At 48.5% G+C, this 14,715-nt stretch overlaps 1 protein-coding gene across 1 annotated transcript in view; it reads right to left on the bottom strand.

Annotated features, from left to right (window-relative positions):
• Nucleotides 1-14,715, bottom strand: part of NSD2 (nuclear receptor binding SET domain protein 2) — a 52,585-nt gene that overhangs the window by 9,855 nt on the left and 28,015 nt on the right. The window contains 8 exon segments of the mRNA XM_049789695.1: nucleotides 1,259-1,528; nucleotides 4,930-5,033; nucleotides 6,781-6,986; nucleotides 7,102-7,258; nucleotides 7,345-7,524; nucleotides 9,243-9,435; nucleotides 10,030-10,161; nucleotides 10,892-11,017. Coding sequence (XP_049645652.1) covers nucleotides 1,259-1,528; nucleotides 4,930-5,033; nucleotides 6,781-6,986; nucleotides 7,102-7,258; nucleotides 7,345-7,524; nucleotides 9,243-9,435; nucleotides 10,030-10,161; nucleotides 10,892-11,017 — 1,368 coding nt within the window.

Raw genomic sequence — 14,715 nt, 5'->3', positions numbered from 1 at the left:
TGATGAGTGGCGTTTACCAGTACCTGCTGGAGCTGCCTCAGAACTATGTGCTCAAAAGCCCTCAGAGCTCCTGGCTCACGAAAACGTCGACTTTGTAATTTCTGCTCTCAAAGCACTTAAAACCGAGGGCTGCAACTCCTATGAGGTTGCCGATAGAACGTATCAGTAGTAAAACTCTGTGTTAAGACTTTTTTTTATTATCAGTAAATGTTTGACCCCACCCTGGGGTGGTGTGGTGTGTCTGTGTGTGTCCCTGCTGGCAGAGGTACAGTATGGGGATAGCATGGGAAGCTCTTCACTGACCTAAACTCCAAAAGCACAAGTGTCAGCACCACTGAAAACCATGTCAATTAAAAAAAAACAAAAAACAGGCGGACAAAATAACTACTGAAAATCTGCTTATGCTTATTAGCACATTCTAGGTAAAAGTTATGAGTTTTATTCTGGTAGCTATCTTTTTATGACTTTTTTTTTTTTTTTTTGGTTTTTGGGCCACACCAGGCAATGCTCAAGGGTTACTCCTGGCTGTCTGCTCAGAAATAGCACCTGGCAGGCACGGGGGACCATATGGGACACCGGGATTCGAACCAACCACCTTTGGTCCTGGATTGGCTGCTTGCAAGGCAAACGCTGCTGTGCTATCTCTCCGGACCCCTTTTTATGACTTTTTACCATGCTCAACATGTAATAAACCAAGACACACGCTCAAAAGTTATCCTGGTTGGGTCCGGTGTGATGGCACAGTGGTAGGGCGTTTGCCCTCCACATGGCCATCCTCAGACTGACCCTGGTTCGATTCCTGGCATCCCATGTGGTCCCCGAGCCTGCCAGGAGCAATTTCTGAACAAAGAGTCAGGAGTAACCCCTGAGCACCACTGGGGCGGTCCAAGAGGAAAAAAATATTATGGCTGGAGGCCATACTGGAGGTGGTAGACTGCTCCCAGCTCAGTGCTCCAGACTCCTTCCTGGCAGTACTAAGGTGACCATGTGGTACTGGAATCGAGCCTTGTGCTGCAAAGCCTGTATTCCTGCTCTTTAACCTCTCTCCCAGTACTAGTCGTTTGGGGGAAGAGAGGCTTGAGATATACTTGGCAGTGCTCAGAGATAACTCCTGATATGGTACTGGGGATAGACCGGTGTTGGTGTGTGCCAGACAAAATACCCGATGCATGATCTCCCCTGCCCCTGCAAGCCTAATTCTCAGGCGAATGAAAACTCAACAGAGGAGCTGAGTTGAGGGAGAAGTGGCAGCACCCACCTTTCTGATGTCCCGCTTAGCGACGAGGCCCCAGCCTTTACCATCTGTCTTGATGATCTTGGTCTCCGGGTACTGACGCTTGGTAAAACACTGGTTCTGGCAGGACTCCCCCGCTGGGCATACCTGGGGATGGCACTCAAACATGAGCATCCTGTTTAGACACTCGGAATCAAAGCCGCAAGGGTTCTCGTCCGTGGGTTTGCAATTGCACTTCGGGATTTCAGAGATATCAGCCGTATAGATCTGCACTTTCCCATAAGGCTTGTTCACCTGGAGGGGAAGGACGATAATTAGGCTAACCTGAAGCCTGCCAGCCCAAATTCTCAATACAACCACCCATGGTCTGTAGGCAGGAGCCGAGCAGGGCCCTTACATCAATTTCATGATAGTTACTCCTACACAAATAGATGCAAATCTGCACCCCAAACCCTGAGCCATGGGACATAGATGGCATAACTATGCTGTGCCCTTGCACCCAGCAAACCCTGTAGCAGGCAACTACAGGGGCGACCAGGGAGATGACAGTGGTCACAGTCTGTTTGAAATTGGACATTGCTTTCTCACACTTAACTTTTTAGCAACCAAATTACACAGTGGCCCAGAGAAGGAAAAGAAAAAGTGGAATTAATGTGAGAGAAGATGTAACAACATGTTCACTGGTGTGCACACCATGTTCAACTGTGGAGAGCAACTTAGAATGATCCCTCAAGAATCTCCAAGTCTCTGGGCTGGAGTGATAGCACAGCAGTAGGGTGTTTGCCTTGCAAGTGGCCAACCCAGGATGGATCCGGTTTCAGTCCCCAGCATCCCAGATGGTCCCACAAGCCTGCCAGGAGCAATTTCTGAGCACAGAACCAGGAGTAACCTGTGAGCACCAAGGGGTATGGCCCAAAAACTAAACACCAAAATCTCTAAGCCTCTTGGACCAGAGTACGGTAGAGAGGGTGTTTGCCTTTCACCCAGCCTACCAGGGTTAATCCGAAGTATCCCGTATAGTCATCAGAGCATTGCCTAAATAGTCTCAGTGCAAGCCAGGAATAAGCCTGGAGTACTGCCAGGATGGCCCAAAACAAACAAAAGTTTTATAAAAAGAGGGGGAGAGAGCAATAGCACAGCAATGAGGGTGTTTGCCTTGCATGCAGCCAGCCCTGGTTCGATCCCAAGCCTGCCAAGAGTGATTTCTGAGTGCAGAACCAGGAGTAACCATTGAGCATCACTAGGTATAGTCCAAAAACAAAAACTTAAAATAAAATCTCCAAAAGCATGGGCTGAGCCCTGCCGTGCCTGCTGCATCTAACACCCACAATCGCTACTTTGCCTATGGCCCTGTTTCACCACTCACCATTTCTCTATGATTCTCCGCAGACACACCAATCTGACTAAACTACAGGTATGCCAATATTTGAGCTGATATCACCAGGGCTTTTTTGGAGTGAGTATGGACACCCTGCCCTGCTTCCTCTTCCTTTTAGGAGACCTAGCAGCTAAGACCTTGCCCCATAGAGGCTGCAATATCAGTAACAGTGACTTGAATTCCTGTACAACTACACATTTGATAGATGTTGTCATCCCCAAAGAAACACACCAATTAAGATGCCAATGTTGGGGCTGGAGTGGTGGCACAAGCGGTAGGGTGTTTGCCTTGCACTTGTAACCTAGGACGAACTGCAGTTCCATCCTCCTGAGTCCCACATAGACCCCTAAGCCAGGAGCAATTTCTGAGCGCATAGTCAGGAGTAAGCCCTGAGCATCACCAAGTGTGGCCCAAAAACAAAAACAAAATAAAAATATGCCAATGTATATAGTTGAGATCACTTAGTTTTTCAGAAAAAAATGAAGTTAACAGAATGGTTAATTAAGAACAAGAGTTTACTAGAACTAGACCTTTTGCCAGTGTTTTAATGACTTCACTGGATACAGTAATTTTCACTAATTTGCTTGCCACTGTATATCTCTCTCCTCTCTCTCTCCTCTCTCTCTCTTTCCCTCCCTCCCTCCCTCCCCCTCCCCCTCCCCCCCCCCTCTCTGTTTTTGAGCCACACCTGGCAGCACTCAGGGGTTACTCCTGGCTCTCTGCTCAGAAATCGCTCCTGGTGGGCACGGGGGACCACATGGGATGCCGGGATTCAAACCACCATTGGTCCTAGGTCGGCCGCTTGCAAAGCAAATGCCCTACCACTCTGCTATCTCTCCGGCCCCTTTCTCTTTTAATTTTCTTTCTTCCTTTTCCTTTTTTATTTTTTCTCTCTATTCATTTTTAAATAACTTTGCTTTCACTTATCTGGAAACAAATGTATTATGGTCAACTATGTGATACATTTCCTTTTTTTGGGGGGGTTGGGGGCCCACACCCGGCGGTGCTCAGGGGCTACTCCTGGCTGTCTGCTCAGAAATAGCTCCTGGCAGGCATGGAGGACCATATGGGACATCGGGATTCGAACCAACCACCTTTGGTTCTGGATTGGCTGCTTGCAAGGCAAACGGCGCTGTGCTAGCTCTCTGGGCCCGTGATACATTTTCTTTAAATAACAAATTAAAAAGAAAGCAAGGGGGCTGGAGAGATAGCATGGAGTTAAGGTATTTGCCGGGTTCAAATCCCGGCATCCCATATGGTCCCCGGAGCCTGCCAGAAGCAATTTCTGAGCGTAGAGCCAGGAGGAACCCCTGAGCACTTGCCGGGTGTGACCCAAAAACCAAACCAACCAACCAACCAAACAAACAAAAGCACGGGGCTGGAGAGACAGCACAGCAGTAGAGCATTTGCCTTGCACACAGCTGACCCAGAAGAACCTGGGTTCAAGTCCCAACATCCTATTAGATTCCCCCAAGCCTGCCAGGAGCGATTTCTGAATGCACAGCCAGGAATAACCCCTGAATGCCTCTGGGTGTGCCCCCCACCCCCCATCCCCACCCCCCCATCCCCCACCCCCGCAAAAAAAAAAAATCCATCAATTAAAAAGTAAAAAGAAAGCCAAAATATCTCTAGTTTCAAGCTCTGACTCAGTGATTTCATTTCTGGAAACTCCTCTGAAAACACTACCTCTGGCATGACTAATTAGCTTCCTGAACATGTGCATACTGCTGCCCCCTGGCAGCCAGATGCCCTGACACCCTTTCACCTGAGCATCTGCTATCTGCATTAGATCAGACTGTGTCTCCTCCCTCAGCTCTGCCTGCCCCTAGGTTAGTACAGCCCATCCACTGGTGTCCAACAATGTCTCAGCCCCTGTAGGCATGCGGGCTACCTCCCCTCCCCGTAGGTTCTCATCATGAGTTGGCCCAAAGGCTTTTCTCTTCCAAGACTATAAATAAGCTTAGGTGGGGTGTTTTGGTTGTTTTTTTGTTTTGTTTTGTTTGCTTGTTTCTGGATCAAACCCAGCAGTGCTCCTGGACAGTTATTCCTGGTTCTGCACTCAGAAATCTTTCGTGGAAGACTCAGGTGACCATATGGAAGCTAGGGATAGAACCTGGTCATCAACATGCATGGTCAGCACACTGCCCATTGTACTATGGCTCTGGCGCCTGCATATTTCTTTTTAACTTCACTGTGCTAATTTGAAGCATCATGAAAAAAAGTACTATTCATGACCTAATTCAAGCACACAGCGTCCCAACCGCGCCTCCACCACAGTCTCCAAGACGGGTTCTGCGACACTGCAGTGACACTTCACCTTAATGTGCTTGTATGGCGGGGGCTTGCGTTCACTCTCTTGTGTCTCTCTGGCTTCCCTCTGGAGTTTAACTTCTCGAAATCGAGCTTCAGCTTCTTGCAGTGCTAAAAACCAGTGAGATTAGCATGAGACCTTCGTTAAACGAGACACTGGCCCTGTAAGTCCATTATTCCATGATTCTTCTCCGCTATCAGGCAAGTAGTTTTGGATCCTGGGCTCAGAAATGAGCCCAAGATCCCACATGCAGAAAGCCACTAAGCAGCAATCTCCTGCTCAAGGAACATCATCCGATTGATCTTATGATTTACTCTAGCTTCCTTCTAGTAATTCTTGGCCACCCAAGCCAAGGAACCACCAAAAAAACAACGAAGTGGGCCGGGTAGGTGGCGCTGGAGGTAAGGTATCTGCCTTGCAAGCGCTAGCCAAGGAAGGACCTCGGTTCGATCCCCCGGCGTCCCATATGGTCCCCCCAAGCCAGGGGCGACTTCTGAGCACATAGCCAGGAGTAACCCCTGAGCGTCAAACGGGTGTGGCCCAAAAACCAAAAAAAAAAAAAAAACAAAAACAACAACAACGAAGTGCTACTTAAACCAAAGCCATTCTGGCCATTCTTGGGTCCTCTAAGGGTGCACTTGACCACGTGGTACCAGGGATCAGACCAGGTCAGACACAGGCACCGCCTGTGCTAACCTCAGCATTATATCTCTGCCCTGGTCTTAGGCCTGAAAATGTTTCAAACAAAATGTGGGGCCAGAGTGGTAGCACAGTGGTAGGGTGCTTGCCTTGCACATGATTGAACCATGACAGATCTCTGTTCGATTCCTGGCATCCCATAGCACGGAGTCTCCTTTTTTTTTTTTGGTTTCTGGGTCACACTGGCTGTGCTCAGGGGTTACTCCTGGCTCTGTGCTCAGAAATTGCTCCTGGCAGGCTCGGGGACCATATGGGATGCCGGAATTTGAACCACCGTCCTTCTGCATGCAAGGCAAACACCTTACCTCCATGCTATCTCTCTGGCCTCAAGGAGTCACTCCTGAGTGCATAATCAAGAGTAACCTGTCACTGGGTATGGCCCAAAAACAAAAACAAAACAAAACAAAACAAAAGCAAAATGCTTTGAGTGGGCTGCTGAATCCAAACGCTGAATTTGGAGGGTGGCTGAGGGTTCTAATCAGAAAACAGTCCTGGGGGCCAATTCTGAATCTCATTCTCACTCAGCTGAACAGTCAAGATGCAATTGTTTCTCTCCAGAGTGAATTGCAGGCTCAGCAAGAAGAGGAAACAAGCAGGGGCTGGAAGAGCATGCCTGAATCTCCTTGGCTTGTCAGTAGAGGAGAGCAGCACTGGGCCCTGCCATCATTTGTCTAACTTCACGACTAACCCTATAACATAAGACTGTGGGTTCAAGGTCTACACAGCCCTCCTTGCACTATCTTCCTTCAAATATTCTCCCTTCATATTCAGTCTCCAGTGCCAAAGGTGTGCACAGGCTCCTGGGGCCAGCTAAAAGCTCTGCCACCCCCCATCCACCGCAGCTTGTGCTCATTCCAGGTCTACCCTGTAGCCCTCATGCCCCATTCTATTTGCCCACACAAGCTTCCCCTGATGCCTCTGCCACTAATGTCCATTACTGCCACCCACAGCTTTCAAACAGTACATGCTTTTTTAATGAAACCACAGAGCGACAACATCCAAATGATCAGGCAGCACACCCTGTCCTTCCTCCATTAGCCAGCAAAACAAACACCTGTCTGGAATGAAACTCCATTGCAATCACATGGAAATCAATCGTCCACACATAGGAAGGCTAAAGCAGCATGCGGAGCTGTTCCCACAGGAAACCATCCATACCGTTTTTGAAGACTTTTCCGATGCCTCTGACCCCATGATGGCGGCTGCCCCGGTCCCCCTCCATGTATGGGAATACTCGTGCCTGATGCGTCCAGTAATAATCTTTAGACCCAAAGAAAAACACAGGGAATTCTCCAATCTCGTGCTTCATTTTCTGAATATTTGGGGGAACATTTTTGGGATGGCAAACTTCTGCTGGCCACCATCTATTATAAATATTAAAAACAGGATTCACACACTCTTCAGAGGGAGTGACAATAACGTCAATGCTGAAAGCAGTGCAGAGCAAAGCACGAGCACAAGAAAGCCCACTCTCCTCACCTGTAGTTACCCAGCTTCACCCAGATAATGTCCTGGAAATGCAGCTTCTTCCCAGCCCTACAGTCATTGCAAAACCAGCTACCATCAGGCATATCGATGTTCAGGCAGTCAGGGTGGAAGGCAGCAGGGCAGGACTCACAGCAAAGGAGGCTCCCTCCTAGAAAGGAAAGGGGGGCTGCCTTACTCTGCTTCAAAGTGCACCCAGTTCTGCCATGCCCACAACCTACCCCATGCCAGCCTCACCTTTGGAGCACACAAAGCACCAGCTCACATTGACATGGGCATGATGCCGCTTCCCCTTCCGCGCCGTGAAGTGGCTGGTACAGATGATGCTGTTGGAAGTGATCACCGAGCAACCGGCTGCAAGACAAGCGTCTCCTCCATGATAGGCCACGGGGCAGCGGACACACCGCATCATTTTCCCTGCAGCCAAGAGACACACACAGTAAACCTCAATCAGGTGCTAAACAATCAGGAACACCCTAGGCCAGGCAAGTTCAGAAACTACTGCAGAGTGACCAATCAAATCAATCAAGATCCATCAAATGTTTGGCTTGGTTTTCTTGGGCTATTCCTAGTAATGCTCTGGGATCACTCCTAGCAGTGTTTGAGAGTATTTTTTTTTAATAGGATGCTGGAGATCAGGGTCAGCTGCATCAAGGCAAATGCCCTACATGCTATATATCTCTCTGGCCCCTCAAGTATTTGGCCAAGAAAACTGGGTGTGGGAGAAGAGTCAATAGAATACATCTACTGTAGAAATAAAATAGATGTAAAAGAAATACATCTCCCCAAGGCAAAGGCACTTTGAAAATGAGAGGGGCCAGAAGAATAGTATGGTGGGTAGGACATTTGCCTTGCACGTGGCAGACTGGGGTTCAATCCCCGAAATCTCTTATGGTCCCCAGACCCCTGTCAGGAAAAATCCCTGAGCACCACTTGGTGTGGTGCCCAAACCAAAAACAATGAATGAGAGAAATGTCAAACATTTAAGATGCCACATTCTGGGCTAGAAAAATGCTTCAATGGGCCAGAGCAAGCACCTTGGATCCCCACCACCAAACGATCCTCTTAGCACCCAGGGAGTAGCGTGACCATCTCTGGGTGTAGTCCACAAATAAAAGCAGCAAACCTTTAAACATAAATTCATTGCAACTTCTCAGCCTTGATAACAATACTTGACAATGGGGAGGGGCAAGTGCCATCCTGCATGCAGCAGTGTTTAGGAGCACCAAGACACGACCCACCAAGCCCCAAAAGTCCACTGAGGCCTCCAGTTCTGGCCAAATGTCCCCTGGATGATAAAAATCACCCCCAGCTTATAACCCTTGATGATAAGGCTAAATACTGTGGGATTAAAAATTGCACATGAAACCTAACATAAAATGACTTTCAAATGTTTTTCTCAGGACTCAGAGACAGCTCAAAGGGGAGTATAAACTAATGTAAATAACATCAAAGCCTTTCTTCATTTATGGACCAGAAAAACAAACAAAGAGACTCCCTAAAGATGACTAGAAGATCCTAAAGTTGAGACGCTTCTCTCAGGGAGGAAGCAGGGAACACTGTGAAGAGAGTTCCCAGGGTAGCAGCACTGTAGCACAGTCAGTACCAAAGCCAACACTATATAGAAAAAGAACAGGGAGGTTGTGGTTGGGTTGAGGCTGCATATTTCATGATGAACTTACTCAGCTTGGACAGGCCCAAGGGCAGCATAAACTGGCCCTGCATGTCTGCCTTTGGGTGCTATCTAGGCAGAAGAATAACAGAAAGCTATGTGCCTTCCAAATGAAGAGTATGCTCTACAAAAGGAAATCAAGACTCATAAAGAATATTCCTGGAAAGACTGGTGCTAAATTACAGTATGTTGGGGCCAGAGAGCACAGCAATAGGACGTCTGCCTTGCAAGCAGCCCACTCAGGATCAATGGTGGTTCGAATCCCCGCTTTCCATATGGGCCCCCGTGCCTGCCAGGAGTGATTTCTGAGCTGAGAGCCAGGAGTAACCCCTGAGTGCTACCGGGTATGGCCTCAAAACCAAAAATAAATAAATAAATTTCAGTATGTTCACACTGTAAACAATGAGATAAATGAGAACATTCGTTATTTCAAAACAAAGCTAGAGGTTGGCATAACCTGTACCTTTTGACGGTCTGGGGTTGGAAGGGTTGGATGCATGGCAGCTTACACAGCTGTGGAGAGGGCAGCGGAAGCCTCGGCTTTCAAACACAGTCAGAGGATACTTTCTCACACAAGCTTCATGGTAGAACTTGCCACACTGTGACACAACACAGCGCTTAACGTCTGTCTGGCTCTCCTTACACACGAAACACGAGTGAACCCCTAACAAACAATTAAAGAGAGGAGTGGAGAGAGGTGCAAAGAATCATTAAATTGTAATTCCTGGCTACAAAGTTCAAAGGGCGCAGTCAGAGCAGACTTGATCATAGGAGGCCCAGTTCAATCCTTGGCACCACCTAGGCCTGAGGCCCCCAAGCACAGCACCGGGAATAGCCTGAGCACCTCTGGAATTAGCCTAAAACCAAGCCAAACCCCAGAGAGTCTCGTCCTATAAGCTGAAGGAGCAGTCTGGGGAGGCCTTGGCACAGTGGGAAGCAACCAGGTGCGCCTGGGGAACTCTCCAGAAGACTCCAGGCACCCTGTGTCCCCAGTGTCAGAAACCCTGAGTCTCTTTTCTGAGTGCATTTCTCCTGAGGTGCTGATCAAGCAGAACAAATGGAGCAACCTGGGGCTACTGTTGCAGCCAGCTACAAGGCGCAGGTTTATACACTATCTTCAAAGGACAATCCTCAGGCGCCTGTTCTGGAACTCACACACTGTCACAAGCATCACCCAGTGGGAAACCGGCAGCTACCAACTCCCGGAAAGGGGAGGGATCTGTTCACTGCATGATGCATCAGTAACTCAGGGACTTGCCTGAAGTGCAGGCGCTGCAGGTAAATCTCCCGTCAGGTCTCCGGGAAAGGCCCAGGCAGGCGAGGTGGAAGGCTCCACAGCAAGGTCCCTCGCAGAGCAGGAGGCTGCCAGGTGCCTCACACAGCTGCAGGCAGAAGGGAAAAATGATGGTGAGCCACAAAGGCGGCCCATAGGCCAGAAAAAGACATGGAGAAGCTCCAAGAAATCAGGGATTAAAAGCCGAGGGTACACATTCTCACGGGAAATATAAAGGAAGTGCCGTGCAATAAAGATCCCTCCGAGTCAAAGGAGCCATCGCAGCCTCAGCAGTGCATAGCAGTGGCTCTCAGGCTGCCAGAGTCAAAGAACACGCATGGACTGGGGCACAGCACATCCACAGGTAATCGGATTCCCAGGGATCAGCCTGACCAACCCGCCAAATCAAGACCCTCTGTGCCCATCAGTTCCAGGGCTGTGGTGCAGCCGACACATGGGTGAAGCTGACTGGGTTGTGTGGAAATGTCAGCAAAGCCGAAATCAGTGAGTGATGTCATGGGAGAGGAGAAAGGGGAGGCCAGCTCTCTCTCCTCTCTCCCTCTCCCTCTCTCATCTCTTTCTCCTCTCTCCTCTTCCCTCTCTCCTCTCTCCCGCCCTCTCTCCCTCCTCCCCCTCCTGGCAATGCTCAGAGGACTTTGTAAGATGCAAGGATTGAAGTCCCTGGAGACAGAACTGGAGGCAGCTAAAGGGGCAGGTTCCCTTCTCAAAGATGAAATTTTTGAAGAAAAAAAAAAAGAAAGAAAGGGGAGGCCCATGGGCTGTCCCATTTGCAGGGGCTCGAATCAGGAGTACAAACGAGGCTGTCTGCCCACCCTCACCTGGCACACGTATTCCTTTTTGGCAGTTACTCCTCGCTCCAACTTTTTAGATGAGACTTCCATCTGTGCTTCATCTGCACTTTCATATGGGGACTCCAAGGGCTCATCTCCCGGGCTGTCCGACACCTGAAGATGAATGAGGCAGATAACAGTTCAGCTGCAAACAGCAGGTGGCCGCACAGCTCCCACCAGCACCACTCCCCGGGGCCCAAGACACACCAGAGACTGGTCTTCATGAAAACACAACTTGTTAACTAACCTGTACAGAACCCTAGTACTGGACTTGTCCTATTTAATATCTAGTATTGATAGCTATGGAAGAGGCACACGCATTCTCAATATTCTTTAAACAGTAAGCTAGGAAACCCGTTTCATTCTAAAAGGTCAAGCAACATGGGCACTAGAGCTGGTACTTTGACCTTCCTCAACCAATAGAGTCCAACTACCTAAAAATGAGAGAAGCATGTTGCTCTTGAGTGAAGTGCTCAGAGAACCAAAATGCAATGGCGTGGCATAAAGCTTCACCAGATCCTCCCAGGCCAGTCGGAACTACCATCCAGAAGCATATTGGTATGTTCAACGGCTGCCCACCACTTTCCATCACACCTCTCACTAACCATCCCATTCTCTTCACACTGAGCCTTGTCTCTACTAGAGGAGCATATCCAAATCTGACCCAAATCTGCCAACTCTTGAGTCCAGGTAAAGGCCGGAGAGAAAATGTGTCATCTTTGAATGAAACACTTCACAGGTTCTATTTCAGCTGCCCCTCCAAGTATCAGGGTCATTATACAGATTGCCATCTGGCCCTCACTTGACCAGTAATGCCAATAAATCTTTACACAAAAATCAATAAGCCTTTTCATTAGGATTATTTCTTATATGTCAAATTCAGATACAAAAAATCTAAAAGCACATTTGGTTTTGGATAATTTATGTTGAAAACTAAATTTTTCAATACTGCAAAAGTATAGACATTTCCTGCACAGATCAATAAGCACACAAGATATTATGTTAATGAACTCTACTAATAACCACCAAGCTAGAAATTGAAACCAGGCCATGTACATGTGTACACACACACACACACACACACACACACACACACACACACGCACACACACACAAGCACGCATATGTATAAATAAGGCACCACCAGGCAACCTGCCCGATTCTAAGTCTTAGCCAGGGGCTTCCTCCAAATTAGGCTTCTTAAGGTTCGAGGAACAGGAAAAACACTCCATATACTTGAGGGATCAGCAGGCCAAGAGCTGTGTTAATGTAGGCTGTCTCCGGGCTGTGCCTGGCATATGCGGGGGCCATCTGATCCAAGCACTGCTTAATGCCCATCCCAGCGCCTTGGCCAAGGTTGAAGATCTGCTGGGTGTTGTATGTGACAGGAGCGAGCAGTGGGGGGTGCAGGGGGCGGCGCATGTTACTCCCTCTGGCTGCCCTGTTCCAGGCTGACTTTTCGGTGGGGGGGGGGGGGGTCTCACCTTTTCCGGGAGACAGAATGAGCTGTGTGAGTGAGCATTCTATGGAGGTGACAGCACTGGAGGGCCGGTTGCTGGGAGGCTGCCTGAATTCTCCCTACCAACTCACCTCCTACCTCTTTAGCACTAACAGCAAGATTAGTTGTTTGAGCAAATGCTGAATTCAAAGCCCACATCTAACATGTGCTCAGACACAGGTGAGACTAGAGTGTGCACAGGGAGCCTGAGAGGAGGAAAAGCCACTCTCCAGTCCTGACCACTCTTAGAGCAGCCCAAACCCTGGGAGGCTCTGAGCACAAAGAGCTTCATGGGCTCAGGGATGAGAGGCTGGCACTTCTCCACCACCCCATGTTCTTCCCACAGTGCGGCTGGAATCAACTTAAAAGTTTAAAAACAAAATGCATGGAGAGAAAGACAGAAAACACAGACCAGTCCTGGGTCAAAGGAAGGAACAGTACCTTTTATTTAAGATTTACAGAAAAAAGTCAGCATGTTTCCACTTGGAGGTATCTCCTGAATTAACAAAGTCTGCTTACATACTTTGAATGGGAATATCAATGTGAAGACACACAGGCTCGTTCCTGATTTGGGCTGAGATACACATACAAAATACAGACCTTATAATATTACAGTCCATGACACAGATTGCAGGAGACTCCAACCTTCATCCCACCCAATCCCTTCCCAGTGACTCAACAGACAACTAGCACACAGTTGGGGGAGCCGGGGTCCACCAGCTCTCCGTTCGGCAAAACCCCTGCGAATACGGCCCGTGCGCGGGGCACACAGGCATGCCTCACTCCAGCTGCAGGCTCCACATGCACGGGGGCAGTACTTACTCGGAGATGCTGTTTGCCAAAGTGACACATTCACCTGCATGGTCCCAACACAGTCCCAAAGCTCAGTCTACGCCATCTACGGTCTATTCCATCATATCCAGTAGGATGCATTTGGAAAAAGGAAAATGGAGTAACTGAACGAACACAGGCTGTCAGGAACTCCCGCTGCTTCCTGGGTCCGCTACAGCCACACGAGCATGTGGCACTGAGTTCCAAACAGCTGAGTTCCTGACTTCTTGGGTTTCTTGAGTCTGAAAAGATTTGCTCTACTACCCTACTCAGCTTGTGAGAGGATTAAATTACCTACACACCTTAGACATACATTACTTTATGGGCAGGGAGTTCAGTCTCCTTAGAAAGATTAGTTACAGGAGTTTTCCAAGACGGTGTTCAGGAACATAAGGTCACTAGTGACCATCCTCAAACCAGTTTCTAGAAATGCTGCAGCCATTTAAGATGAATTAGGTAACTGCCAGTCAGCTCTTCCTTGCGGGGCCAGAAAGCAGCCTTTAGGCCAGCCTCCAAGAGTTGGTACAGAGTATAATCTTGTTGACAAACAAACCCCTTCATCACAGGTTGAATACTACATCATTTTAAAAATACAGTTACAGACCTTAAACAATAAATATTTCTATAAACCAACATTATTTTCATGTTTAAGTTATACTTTCATAAAGAAATTGATTACTAGGAAGTACTTTCATACATTTGGATTTACAAATGGCAACGAACCTGTGCTCAGCAGAATTAATGAGCTTAAAATCAAAAAGCTTATCTCAAACAGGTCTTTGAAATAACATCACAGTGTAATATCAAAGTTCAAACCATTTCTAAATTAGTCGATATCACCTAAGGTGCTACAGTTCATCGTTTTTGTGCAAGTGACCGTTGCAGAGGGCAGACTACAACTGGGCAGGCTGCCTCAAACTGCTAGGCTAGGACTCACTGAGTAGCAGGACAGAGCTTCCCAGCACACACCAGTCTCATGCTCCAAGCCATCCACTTTAACCCTAGGCGGCTTCTGTGTGGTTTGACAACCCAGAAGGTATCAGCATGTGCCAAGCAGGCGCTCTGGTTCCAGATTCAAGCCAGCCCTCCTCACCCTCAACTGGATTGTTACAAATGTCCTCACCCAGAGTGGGCTGGGCAGGGCTGGCCCAGGCTGGCTGGCAGCAGGCTGTGTCTGCCAGAGGAAGACTTGGAAATGCTGATGAAGCTCCCATAGCCACAGCTGCAGTTGCTCTGTGGGCACCAACAGCTGAGTAAAATAGTTCCCCGCTGCCCCAGACCAGCACGGGATTCCCTAGGCCATTTCTCAGATGTCAAACACCCTTTCTAAAATGACATGCCAACAATCACATAGAAAAGCCCAACTGCAGCTAGGCCAGAACCAAATCCTGTGTGGCCCCAGCATGGAACTGTGTGGCTACGAAGGCCAAGCAGCAAGATGAGGCTAGGGGGTTTCTTGTTTGATGTGTTTTTGGAGGTAGAA

The sequence above is a fragment of the Suncus etruscus genome, chromosome 16 (assembly GCF_024139225.1).
Source record: "Suncus etruscus isolate mSunEtr1 chromosome 16, mSunEtr1.pri.cur, whole genome shotgun sequence".
Taxonomy (NCBI): Eukaryota; Metazoa; Chordata; class Mammalia; order Eulipotyphla; family Soricidae; genus Suncus; species Suncus etruscus.
The sequence above is the reverse complement of the archived record's forward strand: the minus strand, read 5'-3'. Positions and strand labels throughout refer to the sequence as shown.